This window comes from Xenopus laevis, chromosome 6S (genome assembly GCF_017654675.1).
Source record: "Xenopus laevis strain J_2021 chromosome 6S, Xenopus_laevis_v10.1, whole genome shotgun sequence".
NCBI lineage: Eukaryota > Metazoa > Chordata > Amphibia > Anura > Pipidae > Xenopus > Xenopus laevis.
The window spans coordinates 50292901-50306164 of record NC_054382.1 but is presented as its reverse complement, the minus strand read 5'-3'; the positions used below and the strand labels follow the sequence as shown (position 1 = coordinate 50306164).

The 13264-nt window shown below is 39.3% G+C and overlaps 1 protein-coding gene and 1 long non-coding RNA gene across 3 annotated transcripts; one reads left to right on the top strand and one right to left on the bottom strand.

The window, feature by feature from the left end:
* Window positions 1–377: 377 nt before the first annotated feature.
* LOC121395236 lies at window positions 378–4388 on the bottom strand. The gene is made up of 3 exons (XR_005962356.1): window positions 4156–4388; window positions 3557–3618; window positions 378–1123 (listed from the first exon to the last, which is right to left on the bottom strand). It is a non-coding gene; the product is annotated as an uncharacterized LOC121395236 (long non-coding RNA).
* Window positions 4389–7417: 3029 nt separating this feature from the next.
* On the top strand, window positions 7418–12950 carry sec61g.S (SEC61 translocon gamma subunit S homeolog). 2 transcript variants are annotated; one of them, XM_041567057.1, is made up of 4 exons: window positions 7418–7473; window positions 9009–9104; window positions 10242–10344; window positions 12819–12950. In XM_041567057.1, exons 2-4 carry the CDS (start codon window positions 9011–9013, stop codon window positions 12826–12828), a joined length of 207 nt encoding a protein of 68 aa, XP_041422991.1. In that variant the 5' UTR covers window positions 7418–7473; window positions 9009–9010; the 3' UTR covers window positions 12829–12950. The 2 variants fall into 2 exon arrangements, with proteins under 2 accessions (XP_041422991.1, NP_001165130.1); NM_001171659.2 differs by lacking the exon at window positions 7418–7473 and adding an exon at window positions 7528–7611.
* The last annotated feature ends 314 nt before the right edge of the window (window positions 12951–13264 follow it).

The following is a 13264-nucleotide window of genomic DNA, read 5'->3' as shown; positions in this document are numbered from 1 at the left end:
TAAGTGTGGAACCGCTGGTGGAATTACAGTAGAAATAATTGGGGAAATAAGGGACACTGTGGTTGGAATTGCAGTGGAGGGCACTAAAATAGAAGGGAATATGGCTGCATATACATGAGCACCATTAAGCTACAAAGTGAACCCTGCTTTCCTCGTCATTCCATTGGACCCCAGGCAGTCTGCAGACCCGGCTTCTGCAGTTTGGGGATGGATTGATAAAGAATGCAGGGTCTACCAAGTGGCCTAAGGGTGCTCCTGTCTATGGAACCATATTTTAGGTGTAAGGGGGAGCACCACTGGTGGAATCATGGTGTATTGGAGTGGAGGCACCGCTGGTGGAATTGAGAATGTTTCACTCACCTCTGTGTCATGAAGATCACCTACACAGAGGTACATCGATACATGGTAATGTGTAAACTGCGATGGTGCTGGTGGGCTCTCTGCAAAACCAAACAAAATAATGTTAAACTTGTACCCAAGGGTTTTACCTTAGCAAGTGATATCTCTGAAAAAGTCTATAACATTTTGGGGGATTTTAATTAAAAATATGGCAGTTATGCAAATTAACATTACTAAATGCAAATGTACCATTTCCCTCTGTGATTATGGGACAAGTTGCAAATCGCAGGTTTCAAGCCATTTGATCCCAATCCCAATTCCTTGCCAAAATGATGAAGATACACTTCCTATTAGTTTCTATGGCATCTCAATAGGTTTCAGCTGCGCAGGATATATATGTTCTTTTTGTGGTTGATTTTCACAAAATCACAGCATTGCAATGGCTTTCAATACATCAGCCCTATTACAAAATAGTAATAATTGAACAAATATATTCATTAGATACTGTACCTGGATATGTTTCCATGTACTTCCTCAAAATTGCCCAGTTTATCTCCTCTAGTTGTTTGTAGAGGGATTTCAGTTGGGCTTTGGCCTTCATCTTGTCCTGCAGGACCTCAGCCATAAATATGATTTTTCACCACCTCGTTAATTCCAGGCTGTCTCTAGCTATACAATAATCATAGCTTGTCCATTTTATTTCGCCAATGAGGTCCTTCCTCATGCTCTCCAAATCAGTGATCTTACAGATCCTCTCCTCCTTCCTGTAGATCCACTGTGAGCCCTAGATAAATGTAAGAAACAAGAAGACATTAAGGTTTCCAGCAGTTTGTGTTTAATCCCTAGTAATAATGAAAGTGACAATTTCTTCCCATAGGCACAATAAGCAAAACAATATGTATTTATTACCACTAGGGGAGCTGTTACATTGATCATCGTTGCAAAGCAAAAGCTTTTTGGTTCAATAGAAGTGCTGGTGTTGAGGTGGGTAAGAAAAGACATGCTTTTAAGACATTCAAGTTATCTGGGACAGCTGAATCATCATTGTAAGGTACAAGGAGGCCAATAAATCATGCAAAGAAGCTATAAGGCAAGCTAAAATTGATATGGAAAAGGATATTTTTTTAAAATAATCCAAAAATTATTTTTTTAAATATGTTAATGATAAAAAAATTAAGCAGGAAGGGGTGGGACCTTTATTATCAGAGGGTGGTCAGCTAGTTGATGAAAACAAAATAAATGCACAGATTCTGAACTTATATTTTTCATCTGTCTTCACAAATGAGAAATCAGTTAATGAAGGTTTCCTTCTTAATAGTCCCAATTTTAGTAATACAACTAATGGTGCATGGTTCACACATGAGGAAATTCAAAAGAGACTAGAACATGTTAAAATTAACAAAGGTCCGGGCCCAGATGGTATTCATCCCAGGGTACTTAGCGATCTTAGCTCTGTGATTATCAAACCTCTTTACTTAATTTTTCAGGATTCACTGAGGTCTGGCATAGTGCTGAGAGACTGGCGAATTGCTAATGTGGTGCCTCTATTCAAAAAAAGGATCCCGTCCTCAGCCTCAAAACTATAGGCCAGTTAGTCTGACGTCAGTGGTAGGAAAGCTTTTTGAAGGGTTAATAAAGGATGGACTTTATAGCAAATGATAATACTATGAGTGTGTGCCAGCATGGTTTTATGCGTAATAGATCTTGCCAGAGTAACAATTTTTTTCCATGAGAAGGTAAGCAGGGACCTCGATTCTGGGATGGCAGTGGATATGATTTGCTTAGGCTTTGCTAAAGCATTTGATACAGTGCCACACAAAAGGTTACTGGTTAAATAAAGGAATGTTGGCCTGGAACATAGTATTTGTACCTGGATAGAGAACTGGCTAAAAGATAGACTACAAAGAGTGGTGGTAAATGGAACATTTTCTAATTGGATCAGTGTTGTTAGTGGAGTACCGCTCTGTACTAGGTCCCTTGCTTTTCATCTTGTTTATTCATGACCTGGAGGTGGGCATTGAAAGTACTGTATTATTTTTGATGATACTAAATTGTGCAGAACTATAGGTTCCATGCAGGATCCTGCCACTTTGCAGAGTGATTTGTCTAAGTTGTGAAACTGGGCAGCAAAATAGAAGATGGGGTTCAATGTTAATAATTGCAAGGTTATGCAAAATAATATACAGTAAATGCAAGTTATACACTAAATGGCAGTGTGTTGGGAGTTTCTATAAATGAGAAGGATCTAGGGGTTTTTGTAGATTACAAATTGTCTAATTCTAGGCAGTGTCATTCTGTGTCTACTAAAGCAAATAAAGTTCTGTCTTGCATAAAAAAGGGCATTAACTCAAGGGATGAAAACATAATTATGTTGCTTTATAGGTCCATGGTGAGGCCTCATCTGGAGTATGCAGTGCAGTTTTGGACTCCAGTCCTTAAGAAGGATATACATGAGCTGGAGAGAGTGCAGAGACGCGCAACTAAATTGGTTAGAGGGATGGAAGACTTAAATTATGAGGGTAGACTGTCAAGGTTTGGGTTGTTTTCTCTGGAAAAAAGGTGCTTGCGAGGGGACATGATTACACATTACAAGTACATTAGAGGATACTATAGACAAATAGCAGGGGACCTAGTGGATCACCGAACCAGAGGCCACCCCTTTAGACTAGAAGAAAAGAACTTATATTTGAAGCATTGTTGGTGGTTCTTCACAGTCAGGACAGTGAGGTTGTGGAATGCACTGCTGGGTGATGTGATGGCTGATTCAGTTAATGCCTTTAAGAGTGGCTTGGATGATGTTTTGGACAGACATAATATCAAAGGCTATTGTGATACTAAACTCTATAGTTAGTATAGATATGGGTATATATAATTTATGTGAAAGTATGGAGGAGTGTGTGTATGGATTCTGGGTTTTCATTTGGAGGGGTTGAACTTGATGGACTTTGTCTTTTTTCAACCAGATTTAACTATGTAACTATGTATACTATGTAACTATGATCTCTACAGACAGGGCAAATAACATGGCAACTCTCACTAGTAAGTTCTAACTCTAAATAATGGAAATGTAACGCTCAGGGCAAACACTAAACTAAACCCTGTTATATTTCTATTTAATGACATTTACATGAAAGATACACAATGTTAATAATTGGGTTAGTATTCCCTTTAACCCCTTGGGTACCTTTTCAGCAGCCACTTTAGAGAGCAGCATTACCTGGCGATAGCCTTTTATGTAAAGGCGGTCCTTGCTTGAACACAAGCCCATCTCCGACACCCCTGCAATATAAAATAGAGATTTGGGAAGGTTAGAGTTAATGTGGAGAGGTGCCATATGTATAGGGACAGCACATAGGAACAAGCACGTTTACTAATATGATTTATCTGCCATGATATTATGCCCCTTTTGTTTGTGCTTCTATTGAACCTGTTGAACTGGAACTATTCAAATGCTCTGATTGGCTGCCCACCTGCCTTAAATTACATAATTTGCCCCACCCTGGAAATTTTCCAAGGGAGTCCCATGTTAGGGGTGCCCTGGAATAGAAAAGCATACAGTCCAGTTTATACTAGTGAAATAAAGAACATTGCTGGGGTGGGGACTGTACATTGAATTTCAGGGACAATAGTGGGTTGGGACCAACCAAGGGGGACTGCAGGGACAGACTAAAGATAAATCCCCCAACTCACAAAGGTGAGACTAAAGAAGAACAGCTATAGCTACATCTATAATGAGCAGCATGGCAACTCCTACAGCCAAGGGATAAGCTAACCTTACTGTTGCATATTATAGAGGGGGAAATACAGGACCAGTACCTTTGTCCAGAGGATCCCAAATGAGAAGATGTGATTAATCTCTGGCAGGGGGTCACTCAAGGTCTTCTTTCTTCTTTGTCTTCTCTCTTCTCTTTGCTTCTCTCTCTCTTCTTATTTTGCTGTCTCTCTCACAATCGCTTTTTCTCTCAAATCGGTCTCTCGCAAATCGCTCCGAATATTTCACTTTTTGGGGAGAAATAATAAGAGATTGTAAGCAGGAGCATAATGGGGGCTGTGGACCATGACACTTCTAGAGCCCCAGATGCCCTAAATGGCAGTCAACTCTTTATCCTTCTACACTGTGATTAAAAATGGTATGCCAATGCATAAACTACAGATCCCATAATGCACTCACTATAAGGCTGTAATTGAAAGTGAGGGAGCCTGACTGCTGTTGTATGTGCTATTTAGCTAACAAAAATGTTGGGAAATTAGGATGTAGGCTTTTATCACTGGCATGTGGAAAGGGCCTTCGTCATCTCCCATGATGCACTATAAGGGTTGACCATAAAAGGTAAGTAGCATTTGTATTGCGTATAATGTCATGATCAGGGTGGGCTTGTAACAGCACTACAGATCCCATCATGCTCTATGAATCCTTGGTTATATTAATACAGGGGTCATCTCCATATTCCTATTGGTTTCCCTTTTCCCTGCATGTACCTAGTATGCCTGCTTCCCATAACCAGCTGTGTTCTGATCAGTGCCCCTTCAACCATAATGCCAGGAAGGGCAGACATTTATTCTTCTGATTTGTGCTACTTGTCTTTCTACTTAAGCCTCTCTGAACTGTCACCCACTCTAATGCTGAGGCCACTGACTGTTGCTAGGATGAGTGCGACCGTTGGAAAATGACAGTTGGCAAATGACCGTTGGCATTTACAGCAGAAAAAAATGTCTAATGCTTCAAATGGAACAACAAGTAAACCAAACACCCATTGCCTTAGAACTATAAGTTTTTATGGTCTCACTCCCATTAGAGATGGCACATGGGGAGATTTTAGGCACTTTGACAACCACATGTGTTAGTTGATTGGGGGGTTAGGGCTGCCATCAGAAACCCATTTTCAGGTGATACCCTGTATAAGTGTAATATCTAGGTATCTGTATCCATTTAATACTGAGTTTATTTGAATATATGTTCAGTGCCTCTCAACAGGCTGCAGTTCCAGTGTACAATTGTAGAAATCTCACATGGTTAGAAAGTAATACACAGAGAGCACAATGTATCTGTAGCGCTATAGTAAACTGACTTGTGCTAGGGCAGTTTAGCTACTTTCCTTGGTGGGCTGAGAAAGCCCACCGAGAAAGCCCTGTACTGTTCACACCTGAGACCCAAACTGAAACTGCCCACATTGTTCACCTATTAACACTTTATACAAACTGCTAATTGGGGACCAGCACTGTATCACTGTATGTAGTACATATTAGACTGGTCCTGATAGGTTTCCCTGTATCCTGCTCTGTTTTGCCTTCCCTATGCTCTGCCTGTGTGTGACATAAGTCTGGGTACCACAGAAGTTGGACAGCACTGTTGTAGAGAAAAGGAACTAGAAGGAGTGAGGCCAAAATGCAACAAAAAAAGACCAATAGGAAGCAAGGAAAGAGGAATATATTTGTACATTTATGTCGGGAAAAATACCCTATATTGTATTTCAGTGATCATGTATGTGCATATGGTCACACATAAAATCTTTGTTTGAGGGCATTATATGTGAAATTAGCACTTAATTTATTCTGCTACAGTATGAGTTTTGCATTTATCCTCTCTTGGGGGTATTTATAAATATAACTGTAAGTTTATTCAAAAATGATGCATCCTAACCCTAATATTATATAATGTGCCTGACATGTTAGTACCCACTGTCACAATTTTATGCAATATGCCTATGTATCTCTCTCTGTATGTAATGTGCCTGTGGTGTCAATGCCCATTGCTTTTCACATCATACAATGTGAAGGTGTCAATGGTTTTACGCCCTTTAAATTTAAAAAAGGACTCCTATCTGCACTTCTGCATGGTTTCCACTGAAATCAGAGGGAGCTACTGGAAGAAAGGGTGTTATATTTATCTGCTACATCTGATATTAGATATTAGAAGTCTAGTGTATGGGCAACTTTAGCCTTCCCAAAGAAAAAATTCACCCTCCGCCTATGATTATGGGAGACTTTCAGTGCATGGCAGATAAGCAAACCTATTTATGGTTAATGAATATAATATTATTATAGCTGTGTCAGTAGGTCTTGCCTTTCATTTTTATCTTGCCACTGTTGCACCGTAATTGTGCGAGAGTAATGGTAAAAAAAAAACCAGCTAAACTGTGTTTAAATATTGAATACAGTCTACCTGACATTAATTCAGTGATAACCACTCACCCCACAGAAATTCAGAGGCAGTGATCCCTTCAATCCCTACAAACATCCAACAACACAATGAACTGCCCCAAAACCTGAGGTAGAGGTTGCAACCTGTACTAAACCTACAATACAAGTTGGCAACCCTGGGAATTTAGTTGCAGGTCCTGTCAAAAGTCCACAGTCCGCCACTAGAACCCATTACCACTTTCCCACGTTTAAACTTGCAGCTCACGGATAGGTAAGCCGCAGTGGAGCGGTCACATGGTAGGATCACATGACCGTGACGTCGGGTCCTTTCCTAGGATAGCATGCCTCCCAACATTTTGGAAGTAAAAAGAGGGACAAAATTTTTTTTACGCACGTAACACAGCAATTTTTAGACCACACCCCTTTTGTGGCCACACCCCCTAATTACCATGTTCGTTTTACAAAATTTGGCAGGTTATGAAAGTATGAAAATATTTCTCCTTATCTAAACTGTGTTTTTGTGTCTCAAAATTGTTACAAAGTATCTTATTTGCACCTGTTAGCTGTTCTGGGCTCTCTGCTAAAAGCCAATTAAGTGAGAAACTTTGTTTCTTTTTCTGGCTGTTCAGTGCAGAGAAAAGAGGGACTTTCCAGTACAAATGAGGGACTGCGGGTTGAGCTGTCAAAAGAGGGACTGTCCCTCCGAAAAAGGGACAGTTGGGAGGTATGGGATAGGAACTAGCCGCTACCAAAACAAATGTATAATTGATTATTACTCAACAAATGCAAATAAAGCCTTATTTGTGCCTGAATTAGCCGCATCAAGCGCACGCTTTATATTAGAACGAGAGAACAGGAAACACCTCCCATCCCGTTCTACAGCCAGCTCAGCGCAACACTACACAGCTCCGAGAGCATTAGAGATGGAGCGAAAATAGACGGAGCGTCGGGTGTGCCTTTCCGCATTCCTCGCCTGTGCAGACGTACTAAACGGTAATTGGGTGGAAAGTCTAGTTTCCTGTGACGTAAGTCTAGTAGAAGTAAGTTGTTTGCTGTGCTACGTGTCCTAGTCGGAGATTGCAGCTGACTGTAGTATATCGTGTAATCGGCTTGGTTAGGTCCCCGGAATAGGTAAGTACTCAGTGTAAATTCACTTATAATAGCTCTTTCTGCTGACTGAATGATATGTATTTGTACCGTTGTTAGGCTGTAGTTTACACTAGTAAGTGGTATGTTTCTTACAGCATTTGCCTGGATATTCCAAATGGTTGTCCGTTCGGTGTAAGATTTGTGGCATTGGATGATGGAATTTATACTTAAATATGGCAGGCGTCGTGTTCATCTTTTTTTTATAGTAGTCCCCTCCTGTCTGGCATTGGCATGGCCCCGTTGTCGCAGTTACCTGAGTTTATTGGTGCTGTTCCTACTACAGTGCAACCAACAGGGCATCTCGTGTGTAGGTCTTACTAAACAACGGGCAGCGAAAATACAGAGAAAAAGAAAAAAATCACCTCAATAAAAATTCTTACTATACTTTAAAATTTATGTAGTCCTGCACCCAGACTGTCCTTTTTGTTATGCCAGTTACACACCCCTTCCACACACATATACATTAGAGTTATATATAGCAAATATATAAATGTATGTATGTATATATATATATATATTATATTATAACTTGGTAATGATATCAGCAGTGAATGTGCAGTCAGTCCACCGGCTTCTTGTTTATGTTCATTCATTGTGTAGCAAAAGATAACGCTTGGAAAGTAAAATTCAGGAGCTGGTAGCTATTAAGAACTACAGGCACACAGATGATGTCATCAAATGAATGCACATTGCTGTCAGAAACGGTTAGATTTAGATATGAGATTTAATTCCCTTTTAAATTAGAAGAAATGTTACATCACAGGGGGTGCCATTTTAGGCACTCCCCAGTGATTATTAAAACTTATGTGATACCCCAGGCTAGTTCTCCTCACAATCTTCTTCCACATCTTTCTTCTCATTGGCCCTGGGCTGGATGAAAAGTACAATGGAAAAACCTGCTTTTTACTTTTGCATGCACTCCCCAACAGGAGCCAAAGAGAAGATGTTAGCATGACTCTCCTACAGATGTACAGCCCCCCTTTTTAGAGAAAGGTGGCTTCTGTGGGGTGATTAAGTAGACCCAATATCAAGAATGGTTTCTTGTGCAAAAGCAAGGGAGTTTTTGACCAGCAACTTCCTAGCAACTGATCAATAGTTGTGAGAGTCTTCATTAACTCATGTCGTTGATTTATCTTAGCACGGACAACTTTCAGGTTTTAACAATTGAAACCTGGCCACATATGACCTGTTTTGTAAAACTAGGATTTTCATTCTTTTAGATTATAAGCTCTTTTGGACAGTGCTTTATTTACTGCTTGCATCAATTATTTGAATATAATTTATAATCACTGTGTACACCCATTTATAGTACAGGACTGTGCCATATAGTGCTGCTTTATGAATATATGTTAATAATAAAATTACATTTTTGTTTGCAGTCATGGATCAGGTTATGCAGTTCGTTGAGCCCAGCAGGCAATTTGTGAAGGATTCAATCAGACTTGTAAAAAGGTGTACCAAGCCAGACAGAAAAGGTAGGTTTTTTTTTTTTTTAAATACTGGTCACTTTTTTATTTTTTATTTTTATTGTCCTTGTGTTAACTTGGCTTTACTTCAAGTTACAGATTTTCCCAGCTGGCTCTTGCTTTTCTCTTGTATCACTTCTCACAGCAGTGCCCATGCCATTGAAGTTAGTGGCCATTATGCCCACCCTACTTCACATTTGCAATTATCCAGAGATGTTCTGGTTTTCTTGAGATAGAGGATCGCAGAAATACAAAGTACAAATGTACCAGCACCTTTTATGTTCTCAAATGGATACATCTTTGCTGCTCTTCTTCCTGCAAATGAACAGAGGAACCAAATAGCAGCCTTTTTTACATGCAAATGCTGAAATGGGGGGTTGGAGAATGCCATAAGCCTCCTGACTATCTGATTCAATACCATCTCCATTATATGCTACTCACATTCTATATGTAAAATATAAATCGTATTGTGGACTAATCCGTTTACTAATCTATCACACACAGAGGCTTACCCAGGGGTCAGCCTGCAATTTGAACCATGTCTCTTTTTCCACCTTTAGAGGATAGTAGAAAACATATTTTAATACTCAACTTTAGTAGTATTGGACTGCTGACCAAGTTAAGTGCCACTGCAGCTCTGGTGACGATTAAAGTATGCTGAACTGGGGCTTTAGTTACCCATTAAAGAGATCATTGCCATGTATATAACGTCCATAAAAAAATCTATACCAACCTAGGGTATTTTCTAGAATAGCACCATTCCACCAAGTTATATGCAGCTACCCATGTTTTACCTGCTTATTTGGAGCAGGGGATGCTTTGGCAATTGTATGCAACTTCTTTAAGACCCGTTTCAGTCACCCTGTCAAGAGTTCACAACTTGCATTGTTGCAATGTCAATGTAAGACTGTATCATCTGACTTCCCATGATGGCTACAGTCCTGTTTCACTTTGTCTACTACATATATTGCAGACATATATACATTTAATGGGTGAAGCTATATACACGAATATATACATTTAATGGGTCAAACTATAATGAGTTAGGATAAATAACTGATTAAAACCCACACCCAGTTTTACCTCTAACTTTCTCTCACCACCTTTTCTCTCTCAAGATAATGACTGTTTTCATTTTCTTTGCAGAGTTCCAGAAAATCGCAATGGCAACTGCAATTGGCTTTGCAATTATGGGATTTATTGGTTTCTTTGTAAAGCTAATCCATATCCCTATTAACAATATCATTGTGTAAGTATATATTTCATGTTAATGATATCTAAAAGTCCTAGTATATTCTGAAATATGAATGTCATAGTAGCAGGTACAGATTAGGGAAAATAGACAAAGTTGTATGTGAAAATTGGCAATCTGTTGGAGAAGTCTCTGGAATTATGAACAACAGTCCCTCGGTGAGGCTCGTGCCAAGATTGTGTATGATGATCTTGGTGTAACCTACTATAGTCACTGAGATTAAAGGAGAAATCAACCTGTGGGGGGGAAAAAACCCTACCCGTGGGGAGATGCCCCATACTTACCCTTCGGCACAGATTCTTCAAGCGGAGTTGCACGCGTCCATTTTCCGCCTTTTTCCCCATAGGTTGATTTCTCCTTTAAGCAATGTGGCTTTCCCATGTAGGTTTCTCAAACAAGCTGGGGGCCCTCATCTGGTAGTCCCTACTGCATCTGCTATAGATCTAGATTGGATTGCCTGTATATTTACCTCCTATATACACAAAACATAACTGCCTTTTAAGATCATAAAAGTGCACTGAAGATGACTGCTACTACTTGTACGTTAAGCGTTTTCCTACCAGTGTTTGTAATATTAAAGGGGAACTCTGGCTTCCAAACCAAAATTTGATAAAGAGGCCCACATAACACAGAATCCCCTAATATACACATCATAGTTACCTGTTTCTTCAAAAAGTATGAATAAATGTAATTTTCTATGCTAAAATCCAACTGTGCTTCCCTTTCTGCTTCATTTGAAATCCTGGGAGGGAGGAACTGAACAATGATGTTACAAATTGTAACAACTATTCCACAGCTTACAGACATCATGCAGGAACTACATAACCCACAATGCATAGCACTGTGATGTTCTGTTCCTTATTGATATTGCAGGGAATTGTGAGGTTTGGAGATGCAGGCTAAGGACAGATGGCTGCTGATACAAAGTAACAGTAGTCAGCCAGCTCAGCAAAGTAGTTAGACAGATCAGCAGGGGGCTAGACTTAGGGAACTGTTCCAAACCATTAAAAATAATGAAAAGTCTGCATATTTTTTAATTGGTGTATATTGCAGAGTTGCTTGAAATTATGTTTACTTTTCAAAAAGTTCAAGTTATGTTTGTGTGGAGTTCCCCTTTAAAGGGATGCTATCATGAAGAACGTTTTTTTCAAAACGTATCTGTTAATAGTGCTGCTCCAGCAGACTGCACTGAAATCCATTTTTTAAAAGGGCAAACTGATTTATATTTAATTTTGAAATCTTACATGGGGCGCTAGACATTGTCACTTTCCCAGGTGCCCCTACTCATGTGACTTGTGTTCTGATAAACTTCAGTCACTCTTTACTGCAAGTTGGGAGTGATATCACTCCACCCCCAGCAGCTGAGCAATGAAATGGTAACCAGATACAGTAACTCCCTGGTAGATACAAGACTCATTAGTGAAAATCTATATCCCACTGTGACTCCTTCAGTTACATTGAGCCGGAGAAACAATAGCATGCCTGTAAGCAGTTCTATAGTGCAGCACTGGCTCTTTCTGAAAGCACATGACCAGGAAAATTGACCTGAGATGTCTGCCTACACACCAATATTACAACTAAAAAAAACACACTTGTTGAGTTAGGAATGACATTTTATGAGTGAATTATTTGCAATGTAAACTGTGTAATTTAGAAATAAAACTACACCATAAAATCATGACAGAATCCCTTTAAGATTTAAAGGAGAACTAAACCCTGAAAATGAAGCTAAGCTTATGAGTCATCTCAAATCATCAAACAGAGAATTAAGTTTGCCTGTTATAGAAGTTGATGCTACAAGGTTGAATATTAAATTCTGATGCTAATTGTGCTGGTTTTTGTGCTGCCATGTAGTCATTATCTCTGTTAATTACTAATCAGCCTTATATTGTGACATTTCTATTCTATGTGTACTGTATATTGTGAGTTGGTCTCTAAGCTCAGTAAGTGACAGCAGCACAGAGCATGTGCAGTGAATCGCAAAAAAGAAGACGAGGAGCTACTGGGGCTTCTTTGGAGACACATATCTTTACTGCTAAAGATTTTTCATTCAGCTTTAGTTCTCCTTTAAGATGTTGAGGCTGTTCATTTTCTTTCCAACAACATGGAATTCAAATCAATTTTAGAATGGGCTGGTTAATGTGTGCTCTGATCCAAAGTTGCACACACATCTATAATGAGCATACCTGCACCAACATAGTTGTTTGGGGGGGGGGGAATGCTCATGAGAGTGTGTTCCTAAAGAAATATAACTGTTTTACCCCCAACCGCAGTTAGGGCTCTGTTGGCCCACACCTTTGATGGGAGAAACCATTTTGATGGTACATACCTAAAGCTTATTACCACATGTTCAATCTTGTCAATGGTTTGTTCGTTATTTGTTACTGTTAAGGCTTGTTGGCCCTACCATCACTTTGTATTTTTATTCTTACTGCAACTCTTTAAACCCAATCTTTTATCCTTTGTTTTAGTGGCAGCTAAATGGATGGCGACTTGGATTTGGAAAATTGGCATTCTGTTAAAGAACAAGTCTTTTGTTTTTGTTTAATGTATATTTTTATTTGTCATAGTCCATGTAATAAAACATACACATTTCTGTATTACTCCCATTGTGCAGCTGTATTCATTAAAACTGGTTTTCAGCACATAATAAGCTATGTGTTGGAATGACTTAATGTCTAGGAATGTATCTTTGGGATTCATTTTCACACAAGGGGTATTACAGATTTGTGGCTTCGGGTGAACTTGGTTCATGTCCATGGTAAAAAAATGAGTCTCTAATTCCATTTGGTATTCCTAACTTTCATGTTCACTAGTTATTTCCATCTGTTTAAGAGAGCATGTCCCAACCTTTAAGAATAAACTCAGTATTTGAGCAGTACTAATGTAAGGCTAATTACTTAATTTAAAAGATTAA

Coding starts and splice junctions, on each gene's coding strand:
- sec61g.S (XM_041567057.1), top strand. CDS start 9,011: ATGGATCAGGTTATGCAGTTCGTTGAGCCCAGCAGGCAATTTGTGAAG. Junction 9,105..10,241: donor TACCAAGCCAGACAGAAAAG/GTAGGTTTTTTT, acceptor TTTTCTTTGCAG/AGTTCCAGAAAATCGCAATG.